The sequence below is a fragment of the Scophthalmus maximus genome, chromosome 4 (assembly GCF_022379125.1).
Source record: "Scophthalmus maximus strain ysfricsl-2021 chromosome 4, ASM2237912v1, whole genome shotgun sequence".
Taxonomy (NCBI): domain Eukaryota; kingdom Metazoa; phylum Chordata; class Actinopteri; order Pleuronectiformes; family Scophthalmidae; genus Scophthalmus; species Scophthalmus maximus.
This window is the reverse complement of record NC_061518.1, coordinates 17,240,001-17,266,301: the sequence shown is the minus strand read 5'-3', so window position 1 is coordinate 17,266,301 and position 26,301 is coordinate 17,240,001. Positions and strand designations below refer to the sequence as shown.

Below are 26,301 nucleotides of genomic sequence, written 5' to 3'. Positions count from 1 at the left end.
AAAGTTGAGATGGCAACAGAGTGAACGGCAAAGAAAGGCACTTTGACAGATGATTTTCACAAAACCTCAAAAAACACTGTAAACAACCATGGAAATAGAACTCACTCTGCCTATCTGCTCAAATCTCGGTTTAAGCTGGTTAATGCACGTTACTCTTGATTACACAAAAAAAATACAACACGTAATAGTTACATTGTGTAACCAAGTATAATGAGTGGCAGTTCTTCAATAGACAATTATAACCTTGATTGAAGAGTAACTAGAAGTTGAAAAGCAGTGACTCACTGCCTCTATTATAGTTCATTAAAAAAATGTATTTACATTCCACAGACAAAACCGTCTAGTGGTTGATAAGTGTCTTAATTGTAAATACTGTTTCCATGATGAGGACGCCCCCTTAGTTTGTAATTTTGACCTGTAGTCAGGTTTTCATCCAAATGTAGCTCATATTTTAACAAATCAATTCCATTCACCACAATTATGTGAATTTTGGGATATTGTTTATCAAGATGTACTGGTTGTGCTACTCCAGTCAGATGCAATATGATGTGCCAAAGTGAGTTAGATGAGATGACATAACTAAAAGAGACAAAAAAATAATAATAATAATATATTTCTATATATATATATATAAAACATGATATAAATATGGCACTCATAATTGTTTAATGTGTTCATTGAAGGGAAGTTACTGTCTCCGCCCAGACATGATACTTTCATCTAATTCAGTCTCTTGAGTGGACATGTAAGTCACATGCTATATTTAAGTCATTGGTGTAGTCATTTATACACCAAGTGTGTTTCCATTGCACTTTGTCATGCTCCACTGTTTTTTTCTTTTTGTTTGTTTGTTTGTTTGTTTTATTATTTATCTATTTTTATGACATTTCCTCTCAGGTGCTTTTAATGTGCAAATTGTAAACAAATGTAAGTGAATAAATAATATGTTGACAGAAACCCACTGAATACTCCAGCGCCAGAAACCGCAGCTCGTGCCCCATGAATAATTCAAATACACCCTGTATAAAAATACTGTCAAACATATGAGTTTCCTTGAAGTGGCTTCGAGTTTTGTAATGCATATCTATATAATGTAAATGAAATGACAAAAACTGCAGGGGTAAGTCAGATAGCATCTTATTGTCACTGGGCAGGTCATTAAATTGCCTGAGTAACTGGACAAAATTATAAATGCACTAATCCTTTTTATCTTGGTGATCAAATCACTGTCCGCTCCAGAGAATGGAAAGTAATGACACTGCGTGCTGTGCTCTCGGTGTCCATGACGCTAAACTCAGACCATTAAGAGTTTTGACAAATGCTATATGGCTTTTTCATGCTTCAATTATCCCATCTAGCTGTGCCAACATTGTGCAGTAGACAGCTACATGATACTTTCACTCGATTAATCACATGTCACAGCACACACATACACACACTCCAAAGTTGCATCAAAGCCTGTATACTTATCAGCACGGCAATGTAATTCTCACTTTTGTATGTGTGTGTGTGCGCGCAACTGTGTGTGTTCAGTCCATTAATCCCTATTAACCCTTCTGTCTGTTATGAACCCTGACAAGACAATCAACCATGTCCTCCTGAGGAGGTCGGAGACAATGATGGGCAAAAGTCACTGACACGGTATGTGTGTTTGAGTAGCATGCAAATGTATGCGTGTAGAAGTGTGTGTGAGTCCTGCTTCCATGCACACTTGTCTGCTTGCCTCCCTGGAAATGTACACTGTATCATTGTCCATATGCACCGTGCATATAAGTGTGTGTGTGTGTGTGTGTGTGTGCGTGTGTGCTGGTTAGAAAGCAGGTTGTATGGATTAGTGGATTATCAGGGCCTGTGTAAATGCCCCGTGTCTGTTTATTCAGCTCTGTTTGTGGGAGGGATTTGGAGAAGGCGGACTGCCATTGATCAAACCAGCCAAGGTGAGCAATGAACCGAACCCCGTCTCTCCATGGTTTAGTGAATCCAGTTTGTGTGTGTGTGTGTGTGTGTGTGTGTGTGTGTGTGTGTGTGTGTGTGTGTGTGTGTGTGTGTGTGCAAATGAAAAATAGAAAAGGGGGGGGGGGTGGAGAGAAAGCGAGCATGAAGTGTGCATCTGTGTTCGGGTTCTTTTATCCTTTCTATTCAAGGATTAAAAGATGAGTGGAAATCTTACAAATTACAGGCATTTTGTTTGCTCCCGCTTTGGACGGGGATCATTTGAGAGTTATTCATTGGATTAGAGTTCAGGAACATAAAGATTAGGTTCAAGTTTAGAATAATATAAATCGGAAGATTATGTGATAGGGGACTTTGGAACAGGGGAAGTAAAATACAAATATATCATAGTTAAAAAGCAGTTATTGCATGTTTACTGATGTGTCCCTTTGCCATATGTATATAGTGAAATGTTATGAAAAAAGAGGTTGAGCATGAAATCAGGAGGGTGTATGTGCAATACATCATCACAATAACATCACAGGATTACAGAAAGTGAATGGGTTTGAAAGCAGCATTTGGATTTAGCTCGAGAATAACACTGCAAAGAGTATTGTTGGATATGGAGAATATCGGGGTAAAATGCACGATAGGCAACAAAGTGTGTGAGGAAAGAAAAGCAGCATTAGTTGATGAGACATACGGAGGTAAGGAAAGGGTATGTGTGTGTGTGTGTGTGTGTGTGTGTGTGTGTGTGTGTGTGTGTGTGTGTGTGTGTGTGTGAATAAAAGACTGCATGTGTAAGTGAGATATAGTTTCTTTTTTCAGCGAGTGAAAGCGAGTTAAAGGAAAAAGGAGAATGAGAGGAAACGATATATATAAAGTATGGCTGGCAGCGGTGTGATGGCAAGAGAAAAAGTGCTTCACACTGGGAGTTGCTCCACCGGGGAGGCAGATGAAGCAAAATAGAGAGAGGTGATATTGCGAATAAAGGGGATATTGTGTGCAATGCAGATGACAGCCAGGAGGCAGAGGAGCCTTTATCTCCTGGTGACACCAGCAGCTTAGAACCATCACCTGTGCTCTCTTTCTCTGACCTCTCCCTCCACACATTTCTTTTCTCTTCCTTCAACAGACATGTGGCGCTGCTCTTTCTTTTTTCTCCGACCAGGTCTCCACGGATAGGTCTGGATATCTCTCTCTGTCCTTTTTCTTTGCCTCCTCTTATCCCTCTCTGAATGCTTTTCTCTTCCCCTTCCTTTGGTTCTTCACAAAGTACGGTAAGAAGCCAAACACTCACTTGTCACCAGATCTTGTATGAAAATTCACAACCATTCACTCACTGATTTCCCAGATTTCCTCCACCACAAAGATGCAATTGTTGAGTCAGAGGCCTTTGTAATAATAGCTCTTGCATTTACCTGGAAATGGTATGCAAAGGGAACGCTTTGGGATCCCCCTGGGATGCAGCTCGACATGAAATACAGCAGGTTTCGTTTGCTGTTTCTGTATACAGCTGGAGAGCTGCATGCTGTCGAGGACACAGATGTTTCAACGGGAGAACGGAAACCGAAGAGAACAGCCTTGTCAGAGTGTTGCTGGGGGAAGCTAGGGACCACTTTGTGTATTTTATGGGAGGGTGGGCGGATGGTGCCATTAGCTCATATTCAAATTGGTAATAGAATAATGCACTAAAAAACTGACCAAAGCCAAGCGGGCTAGTAAATTTTCCATTAGTGGTCACATGTTTTGCAATCATCGTTCGCAATAATTCACTATTACACAATATTTGACCCTAAGCAATGCATCGCACTTTACCCAGTTAAAACCATATATGTATTGTGCTGCCTACTTACATGAATATGAAATGAGCCCAGTAAAGATATTTGAGTCTATGTGATGTTCAGGGCTCTTTTTTAACAATTCAAACCAATGAAGAGCCTTTAAAGTGTGTCCAAATACATTTTTGCTACTTCAATTTCAGGCGTAACATGCAACAGACCAATCAGAGCCCCATCTCTTATTCCCTTTAAAAGCCAGGTGCACTTGAACCTTGTCAAATTGCAATTATAATTGGGGATTTGCCAGATAAAAAGAAAACATGCTCCTCTGCAGAGGGCACAGATCATCCATGTGTGTAACGAAGATCTTATAAGTATGCATGTTGGCCTCTTGCCTATGTAGGAACATATTACAATCTGGATAAGGCACCCTAAAAAAAAAAACATTGAAATACTGCACCATCGACTCCAGACCATATTTTTGCTGGTCAACAGCTCAATTGGTTCCAAACAATGTAACTAATATAATCTGGTTTGAAATTCAGTTTGGAAAAACACACATCTTTCCTTTTAAGGCTTAAAACAGAAATCAGCTAGTTTTGGAACATTCGGGAGCACTTCTCTCCAGTTGTGTTCACACGGCAGCAAATATCAATAGTTTTTTGTCGAGGCGTTGGGAATTGACATTGTGGATTCCAACTGTTATGAATTACTTGAAAAAACTATATTGGGACTCTCAACCAGGCTGTGGCCTGACAAGCAAGTCAGCTTTTTAATAATAACAGTAGCTCACAGCATCTCTAGCCACAGTAAATGACCTGTGGTCCATAATACAGATGGATATTAACAATACACTGAGGTGTCAGTTTATTAGCTATGTAAACCCTGCAAAATCCACTGCAATCCAATACAACAACCCAGCAATAAAACCTAACTTAATGAAGCTTATAATGTTCATTGGACAAAATATTACATACATCTTTCAATGCTCAACCTCTAAAATGACCATGGAGTTGAATCAACACCTCCCTGACACACTGTCGAAGCATTAAGAGCCTCATAAAGGCGGGATTTATCGCGGAACTGTTGTACTGGATAGCCGCATGAACCGAATAAACCGGCAACACATTCCAGCTTCAAGAGAGCAGAGCTGTGTAGTTTCGTAAGGAAAGAGGGAGATGAGGAGAGAAGGGTGTGTGCTGCTTGCTTTAGGTGGTGAGGGCAATGGCTTATGTGTGGCAACGGTACTGACAGGTCAGTGGCCTGCAGCTGTCTGTCCAAACCTCTGTCTCCCACCGCTCGCCATATTTTTTTAAGTTTGTGTGTCTTACCGTTCTTCTCATCTCTCTTTCCCTCTGTCCCTTCTGTCTCTAAGCTTTAAATTGTTCTTAACATCGCTCTTCTATCCGCTCATACACTCACACCACACACACACACACACACACACACACACACACACACACACAGAGAGCGCACACACACACACACACACACACACTCACACCACACACACACACACACACACACACACACACACACACACACACACACACACACACACACACACACACACACACACACACACACACACACACTCACACCACACACTCACACCACACACACACACACACACACACACACATTTCCCCTCTCCGTCCTAATCTGTCTCCGAGCCTCCTCGGAGTGACACATCACAACAGGATGCAGCAGATACGGTCCAATGGCTGTCGGACCCTTTTGCCCTTCTGTCTAAAGTGGAAACTGCCACCCCGACACAACAACACATGGTAAACCTTAATTCTGAAGTCACAAATAATAACTAACAAACTGGCCTAATCTGATGCTGAATTGTTATGATGCAGGTTATGACGTGAACCTTCTAGTTTGATCAGATTTACATTCATGTCTAAGCAATTACAACAGTATGAGCCAAATGACCAGCAAACAATAACATCTCGCCTACTTTGTTGACACAGTTGTCAAGATACATATTCAATGTAACTCCCCATCAACACAAAACCACAAAGTATAAACACTGAGCACAATGCTGCCATGAAAGTTAAATCCTTCTTTGTTCGACATCACTGCAATGTTTGGTCTGCCATGCTGCCCCCTCTCTGTGCCTCGGCCGCTTCCTGGGGTGTTACAGGGTTTCAATCCGTTATATTCCCTCTCAGTAACTCACCGAGAGCTTGCCAGGCCTGCCGTCTACAATTTTTCTAACTCTTTTCTTGATGTAACTCCAGCAGAGCTGACGATACAGTGCTTTATCCATCCAACTGGCTCACTTACTGCGAATAGGCTTAAGATGGTAATCCTGTTATCTGGGAATACTACTTGGCACGGATGCAGACCCAAACCTTCACAGGCACTGAGACAAACAAGAATGAGGATGCACCATCTGAGCGAAAAAGTGTGGGAACGAGGAAAATAGAAAAAAAGCAGAAATGACAAAAAACAGGAGTAGCGCAGGTTGATAATAGCAGTTTAAACAGACACTAGAGAAATAGTCCAATTGTTGCTTTGCAAACTGTGGATCACTTGAGAGACTGGAAGTGACAAGGTGTGGATGACAAACAGACTAAAACAAAACCAATTTGTCCATTGAAATATCTGTTTTAATTATCTGTCACTGAGAGGAGACATGGAGGTGTATAGCAATAAGTGAACAATAAATATTAATTCAAGCATAAACGCCTGAATGAATTTTACGGTCCTGATTTGGCGTGTGTTGAAAAGAGATTTATGTGCGAGACTTGTCTTTCTTTTTTCTATAATGTGGAAAAACATGTGAGACAACAGATTTGGTAGAAGAAGAGAAAGTACAATTTAAGAGAGGTAAAATAGAGGAGGAGAGGGTGAAGAGGAGAAGAAGAAAAATAGTCGGGTGAACAAGAGAAATAGTGAATAATGAGGCGAAGTGTGGAGCAAACATTTAACAGAGCTGATTGACAGTCGAAATCAAAATTGAATATAAGATGAATATTTAATTATAAAGTCAGTTAAACGTTATTTTCATTATGCAATCTTCATTTATCAACATTTGCCAATGGCCTGGGAAGTTGATTTGATTATTGTTAAAAAGAAAAGGGTTGATTTCACATCAATACGCTCTTAACGTGAGTCAGTTAATGCTTCCCGCTTCTATGTGCCTAAAAAGAGGGCAACAGTTGCAATCACTCAATAAAACTGACTCATTGATATTGAACCTGCCATCGCTCTCTCTCTAACCTTGTCACACAATATGAAGGCCTTTATCGCTCGTTCTGCATCTGTCATATGACACCGCGGCTGCGATGAAATTACAGGAAGCAGAAGACTGATCAGCATTTACGATAATATCAAGATCTTTAAAAACGCGTATATCTAATGTGATCATGAGGTCATCTAATGTGACAGCGAAGCTCAACAGATGTTTTCCATGGCATCATCTGAATTAACTTATCCTAAACACTTTAAATAAAAACTTGACCATCAGATGGCTCGAGTCAGAGCGGAACAAACAGCGGCAGGCGGAATCAGCTCTCTCCAAACAGCCATGTCGACCACAGTGTCAGCAGCTACCTTACACGCTCCGCCCATGTTGGATGTTGTAACGAGCGATGGCTCATTAGCACAAGCATTGCATGGGGTGGAGAAATTTGAGCTCTCCCCATCGGTGTGTGTGTGTGTGTGTGTGTGTGTGTGTGTGTGTGTGTGTGTGTGTGTGTGTGTGTGCGCGCGCAGAGATCAGGATGATGTCATTGCTGAGTGTCACGATGATGCCATGCTGCTGATAAGTAAAAACAGCTTGATAGATGTCTACCTTTAGGATTCATTGAGGGTGTAAGTACTAAAGCAGCTTTCAGGCATGCCCTGAAATTTTCCGGAGGGGCTGTATGTGAGAATACAAATGTCCTGATGTTCCCCCGGGACTTTTCCTGCCAGCCCCCTAGCAAAATGTCCAGAATGTGTGTGCAAACGAGTGAGCCCATGTGAGAATACAGCAGGAAAGTCTCTGGATGATTCACGGCAAGCCAGCGGACACTCGGCATCCCGGCAACACCCTTCGCCTGAATGTTCCAGAAATGGTCCTGCTGTTGTGAAAGTGTCTGACTCGGACAATCTCCTGCTGCGTTCTTCATATGTAAACGGTAAACTCCTGATATCTATCAGACAATGCAACATCTATCTATCGATCTATCTACCTACCTATCTGTCTGTCTGTCTATTAAATGCATCATCTTCTTTTGTCCAACATTTCTGTCAACCTTATGAGTACACATACAAATAATCAGACCTTATCTTTATTATTTTTAGCCTCAGAGAGAGGGTCGTCTGTGAAGAGCAGTGCGTTACCACGGCAGCAGACAGCTGCCAGCAATACTGCCTACATATAGGCAAGGTATAGAGGAGCGAAGCACAGTGTTGGGCCTCCAGACTCATCACCGGTGATATTAAATGTCTTTGTTTTTGCTTGCAGATCTAATTTGATTCTGCCATTGTTCGCACACTGTCTCAAGTAGTCAAGGACACAGATACAAAGACGCACACACACACTCGGTCCCAGACACGGCTGATTCAGTTCGGTGCCATTGTGTTTTTAGTGTCTGTTTGAAATAAAGTCCAAAGTAAACACAACACGAAAAGCAACATTGCGAAAGTTGTCTCCATCAAGGGATTGCTGTAAAAAAAAAAAAGTTGATTAGATAACTGGGTTCATTCTAAAACTTCTCAGAGGCACAGGGCACGTTTTGGCTTTGCAGGTTTTGCGTCTTGTCTGTGCAACATTTGGCTCAAACTACTTCTGCCCTTCCAAAAGACTGAATTACCATAGGTAAACATCTGCTACAGACAAAATGCTCTAGCTCCCTTTCTATTTCAAGCATAAGTGGAAGGCCCATGGGGGTAAACATGGTAGATGTATTTTTATTGTTTTCTTGAAAGCAAACAACATAAACACCAGATAACAGCTCATCCTTATGTCTCCATCCTGTTTGTCTTTATTCAGCGGTCATCGTGCTTTTTGCACAGCGCGCTGCTCATCACCCATGTTCATCTGTCTCTCTTCATTTTGGTATTGTCACTTTTTTTCTCTGTCAGCGCTACATTTACTTACTTTCTGAAACACACACATTTCATTAATGCAACCATATGGCTGTGGTGGTAACATCTTGCACATCGAAGCATTGTCTTCTTAAGATTTTAATGGGAATTCTATCACCAAAGTAAGCTCTCGCTTTCTCTTTCTGAAATGTCTTACGATAAATGTTATGATGTGTCAAGTCGACATAAGTCTGACTCACCCGATGTGCACTGTGGTCGTCTATTTACATTCATCTGTTTTTTGTGGCGTTTTCTTGACTGGGAGTTAGTCATTTTAAAGGCCCAAAATGCAACATGTCTCTGTGTCTATACCCTGTGCTTAGTGCCACCCTAGATGGTTGTAATTGGTTTATTAAAGAAATACAAAAAAAGCCAGAGCTTGTTTGTTTTTCCGTATAACAGATTGATATGGGGTGCAGCCAGAACATTCTCCAGCACTGACACAGCTCTACGGAGATAGTATATATTTCTACATTTTGTCTAAAGACGCTGCATGTTCTTCTTATCTTCTCATGTTACTCCATTAATATCTCTGTCTGTTCTCCTCTACCGTGTCTGTTCTTCAGTTCAACCTCCGATTACCACCTGTCTAACGATCCCCCTTTTTCTACTTCTTGATCTTCCTTCTTCTTCCTCTCTTTTTCTGTCTCTCCGTGCATTTAGGGGTCATGCAGTGACCTTATTTGCATCTAGCTTGTGTTCCTACTGAGTGCCTGTGCAGCTTCGTGTTGCCACCCGATCAGCCTTTCTTTCAGCCCCACTATCGATCGCCTTCCACTCACCCCTCAAGGACGGAAATCAAAACCCGCCTTCCAAACCGCAACCCTCATCCCCCTCCCTCCATCCCACCCCACGTCTTTTATGCCTCTCCACTTTTCTCTTCTATGGCTCCCTCCACCTTTGCCTCTCTTATAGAATCACACACACACACAAATGCCCGTGTGCACACACACGCAGTCTCAAGGTTGCAATGACCAGCAGACCCATGAATAAATAATAAGGAGGTAGGAATCACTTTCAGAAAAACCATTTACTCTCCTATTGTGTTCTTGAAGAAGCCATGTGAGAGTGCGTCTGCGTGTGTGTGTGTGTGTGTGTGTGTGTGTGTGTGTGTGTGTGTGTTTGCGCGCGCGTGTGTGTAACAAGAAAAGCTTTGTGAGCGAGACTACAGTGCTTTGTTAACTAAAAGGTCTGATGTCCCTGGAGTTAACTTGAGCGATGCTACAAGCACCTTCTATTTGACCTCTAACACCAAGGTTTTTTTTCTTCTTTCTTTTCATATTCATGGATATAATCTAAGTTTTTGGCAGGAGGACAGTAATCATTGCATATCATTGCCTCCCTCTGTTGCCTAGAGCTATGAAAGTGTCCTGAAAAACATCCACATATATTTTTAAATGGAGCTCGCGTTGTATTCTTAATGAAAGACAGAGATAGAGGAAACTTGGTTTCAACCAGCTGTTTTGTTTTTATAATATGTACACAAATCTGACTTTAGCCAAACCGAGCTGCTCCTTCAGGTGAACAAACGGTTTCTGATGTAATGTATGGCTTGTTGGAGTCGGTCTGAAGGGAAGAAAAGATAGAAGACAGACAAAGCTGAAAAACCAAATAGAGAAAGAGGCAAAGGGATACAGAAATTAGCTAGACAGCAGCAGGAATGATATAAGAAAAGGATCAGTGTGGAGATATAAGACAAAGATGAAAGAAGTGGAGAAAGAAGAAAGGCACAAGGAGAAATAAAATAAAAGAGGAATGAAGACAGAAATAGAAAGACATACAGAGAAAACATTAGATTTCTTTCTCTGTGAGGATCAGGATGAGAGCTCCCTTTTCAATCCAATCCAACTCAGGCAAAAGTAAACAATCAGTCTTGATAAAAGATCGGATAAATCCTCAATCAGACTCATTCTCGGTGAGGCAGCTGTTTATTTGGCTGGCCTCATATGGATAAATTGGATCCCCCTTTTCTTTTTTCTGAGGGAGGTGAAGAACGAGGGGATGTGAAGAAAGTGGACGGGGAAGTCGAAATCATCTCAGGCAGAAAAGGCATGGATTTGAGTTTTGCGAGCAAAGTGGTCCATACTTTAAAAACATAACACAAAGTATGACGGTCTTTTCGAGTAATACATCCAGACTGAAGATGAAGAAAAAACATTGCCTATCAGAACTCATACATCATATTCCTATGATCTTAAAAAAGCCCATCAAAATGTGGGACGCACGCAGCTCTCCCAAAGATGGAAGCCAGACAGATAAAAGATGCTCAGCTGCTATGAAACGACTTATCTGTTTAATAAAATATGAAGCTGTAATTTTTTTAAAGACTCAGTGTGGGCCATCTGCTGTGGGTATGTTTATCAATACAAGCATTAAGATGCTTTCAGGTCAAATTTGTAAGCATATTGTTTCTCTGAAGGGTAAATACAGTAATGCATCATGAGGACATTCACACTAGCGGAGAATGTCCATAAATAATAACAAGGCATCCAGACAACGTAAACACCTTGTGTGTCTGCCAACACCATGGAGGCCAATACCAACTCCTCAGAAAAGAAAAGAAAAAAGTTCTCCCTAGTATTTTTTTTTTTTTTCAAATTCATGAGGTGAATTTATTTTAAATTTTGGAGTCCTGTTCAAAGATAAGTAAAGTATCACAAGTCCCTTTTCCAAAACCATTGTGAAAGAAGAAAAAGAGTAAAAAAAAAAAATTGGGCTCCCACACTTTGAAATCACTGAACAACTTTTTCCAAGGCAGATATATATATATATATATATATATATATATATATATATATATATATATATATATTTGTTTTTCAATTGCAGACAACACATTTGTCTAAGATCACTGCTAATTGGTCAGAACTTTTATTCCAGTGCCTTTGCAATGCCGCGTGTTATGTAATACACTTGCACAGTTGTAAATCTAATTCATGAGGCAGCCAATAACCAAGTACGGCAAATTGGGTCAGCGCAAGAAGCAGCCACTCTGGACCAATGTGCCAAAACAAATGCGAACTTACCACCCCATTGAAAGTAATAAATACACTGTTTGCTTTTAAGACGCAAATTGTTGCAAGCTCCCCCTGTTTTAATCCCGAAGCCCCCTCAAAAAGACGGCTTTATGACTGAAAGTGAAAACAGGTTTCATGAGCTTTCATTTCGGCTCACAATGGCTAAAGGAGTCAATTCAAAAATTGCCTCGGATACAACAACTTTGTGCAGTGACAGAACTGGGAGGTGTGGAGAGTTGTAAGGGTGGATGAAGGAGAGCTGGGGTGGCAGGGATCAGGTTATCGATACGGCCGACGGAGCGCAGTGGAAACTCAGTAAGCCCAATGGGACCGAACGCAGAATGCTGCAGTGTGCTACTCCAGCAGAACGTCCTGGGACAGAGGTCAGCAATCACAGTTCACATTTATTCTATTCTACTCTTTGCTGATAGACTAGGTAGACAGCTGTTCATCTGACTTTTCTGGCTAGATGGTTCTTGTTTACTCATTGTTTTTTGTAAGATTTTGGACACTTTGTATCTATTAAGATTTTAGATCAGGTTAAGGGTTACAAAAAAAGTAGAAGCCAGGTGGCTACTGGCATAGGCGGGGCTGCAAGCAGCTACTAATATGTAAAAAAAAAGAATATTAATAAAATGTCATTTCACTTTTCTCTTATGTACACTAATACAAACAGTATGCATTGTGCTTGCTCACACCACATGCACACTAGGAATGAACACATTTGTACACACTCACACACTCACTCACGCACACACACAAAGCTTTGCAGACATGATGATCTTGACTTTGAATCATTCTTTCCTCTTTATCACAATAAGCATCACGATTTTTCCTCTTATCTCTTATCACTGTATCTTTCTTCAATCCTCTAGAGCCACCGTAGTCTGTCATCGTTCAATTTTTGTTTTATTGTCCTTTCACTGTTTAATCCTGTTATCATTCTCTCTCTCTCTCTCTCTCTCTCTCTCTCTCTCTCTCTTCTTGTATGTGTGTGTATGTGTGCGCGCGTGCATGTGCTCAGCCACCTTGCCCCTGACAGTTTCCAGCTACCTTTATTTGTCATTGATATTGTTGACCACAGTTGTCAACAATATGGGCTGCATTCCAGATTAACAAGTACTTTTACATCATGTTGTATGTTTGAATGTACACGAATGCAGGTGCTGAAACAAGTCAGTTATTATTTGGGTTTCATTGGCAACTATAATTTTCAGCTTGATTTCATATTTGGTGCATCGTGGACGTAGGAAACAAAACCTTCAACTATTTAATTGATGTGGGTTCATGCAAGTGTAAGAGAACAATCTGAAGGAAAAAAAATCTGAATAAATCACCACTGGGTTTTGTACAAATTATGTTATGACAGTAAAACACAATTGCATTATATTGTTATATATGTTATATATGTAGTTAAAGTGGTGCCACTGGCATTATTTCAGTGACTCAGTTATTTTAGTAAAATAATCTTAACTTTCCAGTTACTCTGTCTTTAGTTTTTTTTTGCCCACCTCTCACTGTCTTCTTTGACATTTAGAGCTGAATCAGGTGTCACCTTGTGTCATCGTATCACATAAATGATACGATGACGTGACACTCATGCAGTAATGGAGACCATGAGAAGTGGTTACATTTACAACATATTGAGAGAGAAAAAGTTCTAAGTGGACCTGGAGTTGATTTTTTTTTCTGGCTTTAAAGGTTTTATTCAGTTTATCTTTGATTTTTTTTTGTTTTCTGAATTTGATCAAATTAGATATATGCACATACGCAATTCAACATTTCTTATGTACAATCCTGTTACACTGTATGAAGTCTGTTTACATTGTTCAAATTATTTATATTTTTTATTTCTATTTTATTACTGTTTGCGTAATAATTACTTTTTACTGATGTTTCTATTTTTGACTATCCCCTTTGCTGCTGTAACACAGCTAATTTTCTCTACAAGAATGATCTCATCCTATCATAATATTCACATCTCACCTCACCTCACCTCACCTCACCTCACCACGTTTGATCTTATCTCCTCACTTGCTTACTTTAGACTCTAAGACTTGTATTCGGAAGGTCCAATCTAAATTTTGAATTAGTTTTGTCCCTAACATACATATTTCGCACTTCAACATATGTTGTCTCAAGGAGCTGATATGTTGTAATTTCTGCAAGTCTTCACCACAGACTCTGTTATCTGTTTCTTTGCCACGACCATGCATGCCTTTGTTTGTTAGTGTGTGTCTACACATACGTCTTACACACATTCCCTCAACCAATGTCTCTTTGCCAGAGGCAGTGCAAGTTTTGCTTGTGCGCAGGCTATATATATTTTACATTCTGACTGTGACCAATGTGATCATTATTCAGAATACGCTTCCACCTCCGACCTAGAGAACGAGCAATCACTGACCAAATTTCCTGCATCTTACCGCACCAGGGGAATGAATTTGTGGAGTACGCTTTTTCCAAGTTCATTTTGTATAATTATCATTCCAGTACTGATGAAAATAAAAGTTTTACTAAAAGTTGGTCTGTATTTGTTTTTGGGAACACAACCTGTGAATGTAGTGTGTATCAGTGCACGCGTGTGTGTGTGTGTGTGTGTTTGTGTGTGTGTGTGTGTGTGTGTGTCAGTGAGAGAGGGAGAGAGAGCGAAAAATGGCAGGTTAGGTCAACATTCAGTGTGTAATTAGATATCGAAGTTACAGAAAGGTAATTAGTTTGCATCTACAGTCACACAAGCAAACTGCCTCTTACACACACAGACACACGTGCACAGAATCGATATGCACATAAACACAAACCAACAAAAACAAGGTCTAGACACACAGGCACTGTTTTATTCATGTTGATGTGATGCCAGTGGACATGCACCCGTGGGGAACACAGCTTTTCTCACCTCACACACTCCCACACAAATATACACAAAACACACAACCTCCTTGCAGTCACCTCAGTTTATTTTACATCTGGGTCTGTAACGTCACACACACATGCACGTGTAGCATGCACACACACACACACACACACACACACACACACACGCACGCACACACACACACACACACACACACACACACACACTCACACAAACACACTCACACACACTCACACACACACACACACACATACACATACACATACACACACACATACACACACACACGCACACACGCACAAACATTTCATCACAGGTCACTTTTGGGGACATGAAATAAAACCTGCATTCATTTCCATATACACACACACATACAGATCCAGGTCCACAGTGTTTGTGTCGGGGTCCAACCCAGTAAACCAGATGTGTCCAAGTTGGGCTACTGGGATGTGTGTGTGTGTGTGTGTGTGTGTGTGTGTGCGTGCTTGTGTGTGTGTGTGTGTGTGTGTGTGTGTGTGTGTGTGCTTGCTTGTGTGTGTGTGTGTGTGTGTGTGTGTGTGTGTGTATTTTTGTGATCAAATTTACAAATATAAATCAAATGTGAATTTAGCCAAGAATAAAGCCCCAGTTTTTTTTAAACCAAGTGATTGGCTACACTCCACACGCAGCATGTGCGTCTCAGCCTGAGCTGTTGTGTAATAGCATCTGTTCTTCTTCACTACTTTCCAATGTAGTTTCAAAAGGAACAGAGGGAAATTCAGTAACACACTGAAATGTAAAGTTAAATATACGCATTGGACAGCGGATCATTTCAAAATGTGATTTGTCATTATATGGATTTTATAAAACTTTTAACACGTGATCCCCTGGGTTTGCATTATATTTTCACGTGTCATATACTAAAAATGGTGTTGCAGCTGCATAATTCACCGTAATAAAAGGAAAACCACAAGTTAATTATAAGTAACATGTTTACAGCAGACAGAGCACATTAGCTCTTCTGGGGAATTTAACCCATGGTCTTCAAGTCACGTAACGCTTTATCTAAATACTGCCGCCCCTCCTCATTATAGCAGTGTGCACAATGCTGAACCAGATGTACTGCAGGTGTTGATGACAAGACAAAAGACTCAGGTGAAACAACACTGGAGCAGGGAATGGTTTTAGCAAGTGCCACTGTGAGGCGAGTAAAAAGAGGAGATTGTGTGACTCAGCACAAACAGACGCACACTGACACTATAAATATGAGTAATGGCTCGAGGATACATCATACAATATATGTAGCCAGGGCAGGGCATGTTTAGTAAGTGATCATAGAATATGTCCAGTTTGCCTGCAGCCTTTTTAGTCACCAGAATGTTTTTGCCTCATCTTGTTTGTGTTAAAGCAGACACGCCATGTAAACAAAGACACATTTGGGCAGATTTAAAAGGGTGTTCGTGCATTACAACAACATCAACAGCTTCTTAGGACCTTGAGCTATTCTATATTTGTGTCAGGAAAATGTGACTCTTATGAAGCATGGATAATATCTTGACTCTGAGGCATACGTTGAAAATCCCGCAATCAATCTAAGGAGTGAGGAGGTATTGAGAGATAATTATCGAACATATAGAGACAAACATAAGAGGAGATTAAGACTCATTTGTCACAATTTTATGTAGGACAATACTCGAGTCTGAATGGCTGGAGAATGGATGTGCGTTACTTTCAGAAAGATACACGATTGATGAAGTAATTTGAAAAATAATAAGCCAACTTGACATTGATTATTTTATTGGGTTATTTTCTGTTGCTACATTCTACGTTTATATGACATGTAGTTTCACATGAACTGAGAAAGCTGTGAAAACTGATCATATAAGGAATATTGAGTATGGCACGTCGGATTGCTGACACTGTGTGTTCTGAGCCTAAAGGAACACCACTGTCTACAAGAGCCTGGAAATCCCCCGATTGACTGATCAGCATCATCATACATGTAAAACTGTACATTGACAAACGTCCTGGGACACACACGTGCTCAGCAGGTGGTGCGGGAGCTTACCTGTGGCCGTGGGTGTCCTTTGACTATGCACTGAAGCACTAGTGTGTCTCCTTCTTTGATGGTGTAGATTCTCTCGCTGATGTTATCATCCTTGACGTTACATGCTGCGCCTGAGTGCACGATCTGGGCATTGGCTGGAGCTGTGAGCGAACACATGGACACACACACACACACACAGAAACAGGCATTTTACCATGCGGACGTACACATATACACACAACCACAGAGGGAGAGAAAGCACATTACATATTTAGTAACATCTCTACGGCAGAAAGAAGGTCATTGTCTTGTGTGTATGTGTAATGCTAGTGTTAATATCGATGACTCAGGTAACATTACTCCTGCATCTGCAGAAACAAGGCCTTTACTAACATGTTTTACAGGTGTCGGACAAGAGACATTTATTGGAAAATGTAAACATTGTTCTCCATTAGAAGGTCAAAAGCTAGATTGCTTACCCATCACCCTAAAGTGTTTGAAAAATTACAATACGTCTTCACTACCCTTATGTAATAACAGCTTGGAGCAAGAAAGTATTGATCAAATCATCAAAAAACACAGAGGAGGTGAGGGCATCATTAAATGTCAATGTTGAACTGGAGGTAAAATCTTCACTACCAAAGATTTCCATTGTAGACGTTTGTAAATGTGCACAGTGTAAGGGACCCTAAGACAGGATCCAGGCAGTCTTGAGTAAAAAAGAAAAACTCACAACCAAGCCATTAATGTGAAAACATTCTGAGAAGGCTTGTCGGCGATTCTAGAAGATTTGAATGAATAAAAAACCCATTACAAAGCAAGCAAGTGTCAAATATCTTCTTCTTTTTTTTTAAAATTGAATCTTCACAACGTATCCAGACACCGAAGGGAGATCTTGTCTCAACTGATCTCACACGTATCGCCTTGCACCACACTCAGGTCCACTTCGCATTACGAAGAAACAACCAGCTGTGACGGCAGCAACAGAAATAATGGGTGACAGATGCATGATGGGAACTCTCCGCAATGGCCACGACTACAATATCAGAGTCTGCACAGCATTGACCCATGAGGGCTGGCTGCCGTGCGAGTAACCTCAGATGGCTTCATCTCCCTTATGATGAAGGGAGACGGGAGGCAGGAGGGGGGAGACAGAGACAGAGCGAGGGAAGCAGCGGGTGAGCAGAAAAAGGCCAGGGAGATGTGTGAAACCCCACAGAGAGGCGTGGGGGACAGGCCAGCACAATGATGTGATTATCATTGATTCACAGGGCGAACAATTCTTCACTGTCCTCACAACTGTTATCATTGAGCAGACAGGAGCGAAGTGGGCAGGCTGTTCACCTTAAACCTCAACTCGATCCGACGTAACAACGCAGAACGCGATCCGCAGCCCGAAAATCAGAGTTCAGAGCGAGAGAAGGCTCCGGATGTGTCCGAGTGTGTTGTCGTTTGTGGAACACGCTGGAGTCATTAATAGCTTTAGGTATCGGGACAAAGCGTGTGCGCCTGTCCACTCAGATTTGTACCACCCTCAAGAAACAGCAAAGCAAGGAGAGATAAAGAAAAATTCAGTTGTGGCTACAACCATGTGCTTATTTAAAAACCTGTGCCACGGTCTTTTGACTGTGCTCCTTAGCCAGGCTGGTAAATACAATACAATACTATATATACTGTATATATATATATATATACTGTATATATATATATACACGCAAATAAGCCTCACTCTTACTGTAATCTCTTCCAAAGGCAGTATGAAGTGGAAATGAGGCCGCTTTGTACAAAAGTGCATTTTGGAGATGTTAAGCAAAGAGCACTGCACATTACTGGCAACTGAGAACAATATGGTCGATATTTTTTTTTCTCAGCTTTCATTGTTTTGTCCTGGTTTTCCGAAAGTGGATATTTTGGAGAAGAGGATTTGTCGTGTTATTACCACAGTGTGTTCTCTTTACTGAGTGTGTTGGTTTCTGTGTAAATGCCATATAAATAATATGGATAATGAATATGAGACTGTGTGAACATGAGACTTACATACTCTTCACCATTACTGTAAGATTGAGGAGCTCATCAACGGAGCAGTCCATCATTCACTCCCTCAGTCATTCCATGAGTATTCAAAGACCTCCTCAGTGTCCCACTGCCTTTTCTTCTCCATCACGTGCACGTGCATTGACAATTCACACAGAACTCATATACCACAGAACACGGATGTGTGCACATAAAAATATATACTACAAAAGTTCTCTCCTTTTTGTTTTTTTTTCCACTGAGGAGCAGTAGAAAAAGAAAGAAGTTTGAGTGTGCAAAACCCGTGAAAATACGAGATCAAGTTTGATCAATTCACGCTCTCCAAGATATGGGAGATTTCAAGTGATATCAATTTTTGGTAATAAAGAAAACAAAGTAAAGAATTTAGCTTAAGGTGGTTGTCTGAACCTCAGCCTCAGATTCACATTTGGGGGCTGCCCAGTATAATCACACTTATTATCTGCTAGATACTGAGCAGATCCAGTGGAGAAATTGGGGTCTCGCTGAAATGCATGTTGATAACAGTCGCTCTGGGAGGTGAGATCATGTCTTATTTCTGTTCCTTTCACCCGCGTTTTCCTAGTTAGCGTAGGTTTGACCAATGATGATCCAGAAACGTGCAAACTGCAACCTCTAGGCTGCAGCTTCCGCAGTGCAAATCTCAACGAATCAATCAATGAAAAACACATGACGGGATAAAAGCATAAAAAAGACTGTGGGGCAACAGAGCTACGATCTGTGGAGGTATACGCTGCACTAACTCAGAACGACGGGGAGCTGATATAAATGGTGAATAATTGTCTCCTCTCAGCTTATTGGTGTGTCGGCATTAGTTTGCCGGCGAGGGAGGGAGGTCGGACAGAGCAGCTCCTCTGTCTGCTCTCGCCTGTGGCAGTTTGGCTGCTGCGACTGTCTGATCGACTGGAGAAGGGAAGGATTAAAGAGGAGGAAGGGAGAGAAGGATGAGTTGAAAAAAAGGGAGAAAAGAGAGGAAGAAGGAGGCGAGAGAGAAGCAAAGAAGTTCAGCAAAAGAACAGAAACTGAAAGGAAAGAGGAGAGGAATAAGTGAAGTTGACGGAGAGTCAGAAGAGACACGGAACTACAAGTAGGGACTGAGAGACGTATTCATTTAACAAGGGATTTAATTAGTGAAAATGAAGTAAAAAACTGATGAATGGAAATAAGTGCTTGAGGCTAATAAAATAAAAAAAAAACAGAAGAGCTAGATGGTGATAATAATAAGCTAGAGAAAGAAGTAGTAGGTGAGTGTAGTCAGCCAAAGAAGAGAAACCAACAGCTCCAGCCCAGAGGGAGGAGAGGTGTGATGGGGATTGAGGCTCCACAATGGGCCACAGCAAACAGAAGGAGTGATGCAAACAAAGAAGGAGAGCTCAACCTGTTACACTGCAGAACCTCTGACTCGCTCACACACGGCACAGACACACTGGGATCACGCGCGCAAACAGAAACAATCTGGGCAACTTCACAGCGATTTAGCCTGTTTGTAACTTGGCAAATATTCACTGAAGCATCACATGCGGTTAAATGGAGCTGTTGCGTCCCATAACCTCATTCTATCAATAATATATACTCAGCATCCACTGCATCCAGAAAGCAGATTAGTTAAGACACTTGCAAAGTGAATGGTATCGCAGAATCTGTTTTGATTTATGAGTGCTGTCATTTCTTTCTCATCTCTAGAAAGAGTTGTGTGAACATGTCAACAGGAAGGAGGTGTCATGAAAAAGAAAATACAGATTCATACATATATATTTGTATATTTTAGTTCTTAAAAAAATATAGGATCTATCTAAATACGGCCAAACCGTATAGCAGAGACAGAAATTAGGAGAAGTACCTCTAAAATATGGAGGCAGTGTTGTGTCCCACTCAGAGGTGCATCAATTCAGTTAGTAGGAGTGATGACCATCACTCATAGAAAGCTGCTGTTTTGACAGCAATCTATCCGACTCTGATTATTCATCGATCAAAACCGCTCCACGGGACGCTGATTGAAAGTGTTGCCCGTGCATTATTGGAAACTTTTCTGAGACATTCAATGCGCATTAGTTGAAAGTGAAACATAACTATTGGCAAATGCCTCGTCTGATTAATTGATTTGTCGCCACCTGCCATGTTTGTTTTTGTTGAGAGGACAGGACATCTCTCACTAAAACTAATGATGAGACAGGAGAGCTGGCGTCAAACCGCAGTGACAGCTTGACATAGTGCTGAGCAGTGCGTGTGACTGTCGTCGAAAGAGGGAATGAGTGTGTGTGTGTGTGTGTGTGTGTGTTTGTGTTTGTGTGTGTGCGTGTGTTTGTGTGTGTGAGTGTGTGTGAGTGTGAGTGTGTGCATGTGTGTGCGTGTTCACTGGTGAAACGTGTACAGCTACATGCATGTATAATTGTGTGTGTGTGTGTGTGTGTGTTGTACTGTATCTTGCCGGAGGAATCCCACAGAAGGTCGTGAATGCTGTCGAACATGAAGTCACGCACAGGATGATTGATATGCGTAGTTACTTTATGGGGAGCTGCTCATGCATGCCGATGAGCTCTGTCTCAATTCACTTCATTCACAAGAGACCATTTAGCTACTAAGGCCCTTCCCCTGCCATCACAAGCAGAATGGAAAGGAAAGGAAAAGGAAAGGAAAGTGGACGGTGGATACCTGATTAATAGAGGAAAGTGTTCATCTCACCTACAGAAACACTAACCTCAAACACACACACACACAACACACCCACAAAACCAGCCTTATGACCAAATGTCTGGGTGACTCATGTTGCCTCAGCATTTTATCAGGATTCTTCTCTGCAGACAGGATGGAGGAAGATCAAATGGTTGATGTCATGACCCCTTCCTTTTCATTTTGGCTCGATTGGAACTCTAGATATCAAAACACGCCTGGAACATTGATTCAACTTCTGACCTGACCATTAAATGACTGTTACCTCTTCGGTGCTTTCAATCAACTGTATGTTGCTGTCTCACTGCTCACACACTCATATAAACACATGCAAAATAAAGGGATGTATACTGTATGTGTAAATATAACTATAGGTATTCTTCTTTTCTTCATATCATATCGGGGTCAGTGTTTTCCAGTAAACTTTTATAAATTCACCTAAATGTTCCCCTGAACCACAAAAAAGATGCAATCTTCCTCGCATACAAACATGAATTGCATTAGTGCTGATTTCAGTGGCAGGCTTCCAAACCCAGATTGGTCCTGGATAAACACCAGCAAGCTGCCTTTCTTTTCACTGCCTCGTGTCTCCTAATTTGATTCTGGCTTGGGAGCCATCCACATCTGACTATATAAGTCCCTTTCCTTTCAGCTCATTCAAAGGTTAAAAAGGCGGGGGGGGTGGGGGGGGGGATTTTATTGATATAACTGATCTCCATTTACTCCATAACTTCACCATACATAGAGACAGATATAAAAAAAATGTTGACGAACAATTGTTATGAGTCAGATTACAAATTGATATGATTAAGCTGATTATTATTCTCTTAGATACCATACAGCTTGACAAATATGGAAACTTTATATAGAGAAAAAATAACATGTCAGACCTTCTACATAGATAGATAGATAGATGGATGGATAGATAGATGGATGGATAGATAGATAGATAGATAGATAGATAGATAGATAGATAGATAGATAGATAGATAGATAGATAGATAGATAGATAGATGGATAGATAGATAGATAGATAGATAGATACTAATTGAAGTGCAAGCATATAAATAAAAATCTATGAGACGGAGACTTGAGACAATACAATACTAGACCTAAGACAAAATAAAAGGAGCTGAATTTTTACACTGGGAGTAATGCACATGTGGGAGTTAGGAGTGCAGATGGTGGAATCAAAACCTGAAATATATTCATATAAATAAACAAATTGTGTGTGTAGATAGTCTGTAGGTCAATGTTAGTGTTTGACGGTGTTTAGTTCTCGCTCTGGGGTAGAAGCGCTTCTTAGGTCTGCGTGTCCTCAACCGTCTGCCAGAGGGCAGCTGCTCAAACAGGTGGAGTCCAGGATTGCAGGGATCTTTTAGGAGGTCTGCTGCTCTAGTGAGGCAGCGCGAGCTCAAAAAAAGCTCCTCCAGAGATGGCAATGAGCGGCCAATGATTGTCTGAGCGAAGTCGACGGCCCTCAGAAGGGCTGCTGGCGGACCACGTAAAGATGCAATACATCAGCACACTCTCGGTGGAACAGCGGTGGATCGACACCAGCCGCTTCACCTGCAGGTTGTTTTTCCAGAGAATCCTCCAGAAGTACATTCGCCGCTGTGCCGTCTTGACTGCCGCTGTGCTGTTGGTGGTCCAGGAGAGATTTTCAGTGATACGTGTGCCCAGAAATCTTAATCATTCCACACTATCCCTGTTCGTGTGTAGTGAATGGGGTTTGTGCTGAGCTTTCAGAAGTCTATAATGAGCTACTTTGTTTTGAAAGACAGCAGGGGACGATTGTTCTCAGGGTACCACACCGACATTCTTTGGACTTCATCCATGTGGGCTGTCTTATCTCCTCCTGAAATGAGCCTGACCGCAGTCGTGTCATCTGCGAACGCAATGATGGTGTCGGTAGAGTTGGTCAGAGCACAGTCGTGGGTATAGAGGAGGGGGCTCAACACACAGCCCTGTGGTGCGCCAGTGCTGAGTGTCAATTAAAGAGATGTGGGGGCCTAGTTATCTCTTGAGTCACCACAGTCCTATAAACTGGCTCTGGTTTTCTCGAAGTGAACATATACTGTACATCTATAAGTGGGACAGATCAAAAAAAGGGAAGGAAACTCAGCTTCCACCTTAGAGAAATCCCCATGTTGAAGGAGACAATACGGCAGCAGTAGAATGTGAATTAATTGCAGACACACACGCAAACACACACACACACACACACACACACACACACACAAACAGATGCACATTAATAGTTTTATCAAAGATGGGTCTCGGCCATGGTAACAGGTGAATGCATTTTGGGATACATCAGAAATGTATTGGAGAATTCTTCACGATTGCGAGGTGGGGCAAAACTTGACATTTTGAGGGAAATTTCCTACAAATGCATAACATTTTCAAACTATGTAGGTGAGATGGAGTTCATGTTTATGCAGCTGCCTGTGGGGTTTTAGAAACTCAGTTTGTTATCTTGAGGAGGAAGAACACCGATGTGAAAAAGTCTAAAACAAGGTATAGTGAGAAGATGTGTGTGTGTGTTTGTGAGATTTGATTTAAGTTCTGCTTTCTTTCCCATGTGGATACAGGGAGGTTGAAGAGCCAACAGCACTGACTACATAAAGCCAAAGCCAACATCTACAGTAGAGCTTTCATTAAACGTTTTTAATTTATAGTATCCACACCAATCAAGGGCTTTCCTAGTATCATGAGATTGGTGTGTCAGGTTGTGTTTGACAGTGTGACACATGCTTTGATACTGAGAGTGTGTGTGTGTGTTTCTATCACAGTCACTTTTAAAGGACAAAGAGATTGTGCAATCAACAAAAGTGTCGGATAACAGCAGAAGCTAATAAATGAAGGAGGATCGTTGGAGAGCAGAGGGTAAATTGGAGAGTCCAAAAAAAAAAATGTAATGGAAAAGAGAAAGCGAGAGGCAGCAGTTTCCTGGCTGCAGTGCAGGCTTCATATCCAAGGAAAGTGAACCTTTGAATTATTTTTCAGTACAGATTATTGGCAGGCAGAGAGCATGCAATACGAGAGGAAAGGACGAAAGGGGGAAATTCAAAAAGACCTCCATGTTATCAAGCCCAGTTGTTCCAAAACTTTGTCTTGAGGGTTAATTTTTACTACAGTATACATTGACGTCTACACTAGAGAAGTAACGGTATGAAAAATTAACATCATGGTTATAGTGACCAAAATGATCACGGTTATCAGTATTATCACGCTATCGTTAAAATATGATGAACATTTTCAGTAGTACTGATACGTAAACTTTTCAAAAGAATGGAAGAATCTACTGTGGCTGCGTTGCATACAGAAAAATCCTATCTTGTGCAGAGATGTGCCTGTGCTTGATTCTGCGTGACAACATAATCACCATGAAACAATCAGACTTAAAATAAATTAAAGAAAACAAAACAGTTTTATTTCTCTGATTCAATCATCTGTCCTCACTGACGCCACTCCCTCTTCATTCACTCTGTAGCTCCCTCGACCACCGTGTCTCTCTCTCTCTCTCTCTCTCTCTCGGGCAGGACGAGGAAACTGAAAGTATTTGTTCAACAACATGAAGCTCTCAAGACTGATTCTCTCCGCTCCCGTCAAAGGGAGTGTGTGGATGAGCAGGATAATTAAATGCCGAGTAATCTTAGACGCTTAAAATCAAAAGGGCTTTGCGAACCCCCCTGTTGAACTGTGGTGTCCCCGAGTGGGGGCCGGGACCCCCCGGGTGGAAACCACCGGTCTAGCCCGTTTTTTCGAGACATACAGTAACTGAGCTTTTTTAAAAAATCAATGTGAGCTTCAGAGAATGACCCTTCTGGTGATGACCCCAGGGGTCCTCTTGGGATTTGACGTGGCACTAATTTGTACCTCTGTTTGCTCTGCAGGTATCTGATTAGCGTGAGCTGGCACAACTGTGGCACCCGGTGTGTTCCAGGTTACATATGCAACCGCTCCCTCTCTCTCCTCTCCACGGGCACCGAACACGGTCGACCTTTCTCTGCCTGTCAAAATATATATATATATATATATATATATATATATCACCTAACAATCAAATTAACATGTTCACCTTTTTCCCGGACCAGAGACGTGTAGTTTAGATCCTGACGCAAAAAAAGTAACCTCTTCTCAGTTTCTATTGCACCCACATCTTTCGCTCACACAAAGCAAACACCCCACTGACTCCACAGATCTCCACACCCTGCGTTGTAGATATTCATTATGGCGTTTACATTCATTCAAATGACATACACACAAACAGGCACATTCAACATGTGCATGGATGGCTTTTGAAATGTAGACAGAAAGAGAAGAAGGATATGAAGACAACCCGCCAGAGGTGGGGGGTTCGGGGTTTCGTCAGTGGTGGAGATCTGGAAGATGTCAAGTGATCAGGGTTTGTAAAGCATGGTCATACATTACTTATACTTTGTTTTCCGTACTTGAGCTTTCCCAGGATGAAAAGATATAGCGAAGAGAGAGAGAGAGGGAGGGAGCATTACCACAAAGAGATGACAACCACTCAGATCTTTGCCACAGATGGACAGAAGGAGGGAGGGAGGATGGATAAGAGGGTAAAGAAAAGCACAATTTGTGAGAGGCCTCTTCGTTGGGAGAGCTCCATCTGTGACTGCAAGACATTGTAATTATCATGTGTACCTCTATGTTGAATTTGCATCAAACTGCCATAATAATATTAATAATAATTAATATACCTGTCTGCAAAGTTCCCTCTATGGCCTGCGTTTCACCTGTGTGTCATATTTTCTTCCATTTTACACTCTTTTATTCTGTGCCTGAACAAGACTATTACTGGACTAGTTCTAATGATCTGGCGAGGACAGCGTC

At 41.4% G+C, this 26,301-nt stretch overlaps 1 protein-coding gene across 4 annotated transcripts in view; it reads right to left on the bottom strand.

Moving 5' to 3' along the window:
• Nucleotides 1-26,301, bottom strand: part of LOC118302636 (MAM domain-containing glycosylphosphatidylinositol anchor protein 1) — a 149,342-nt gene that overhangs the window by 92,646 nt on the left and 30,395 nt on the right. For all 4 annotated transcript variants that reach the window (XM_035628940.2, XM_035628939.2, XM_035628942.2 and 1 more), the window contains one exon: nucleotides 16,738-16,877. In XM_035628940.2, the coding sequence (XP_035484833.1) occupies nucleotides 16,738-16,877 (140 nt within the window). The remainder of the gene's footprint in view (nucleotides 1-16,737; nucleotides 16,878-26,301) is intronic.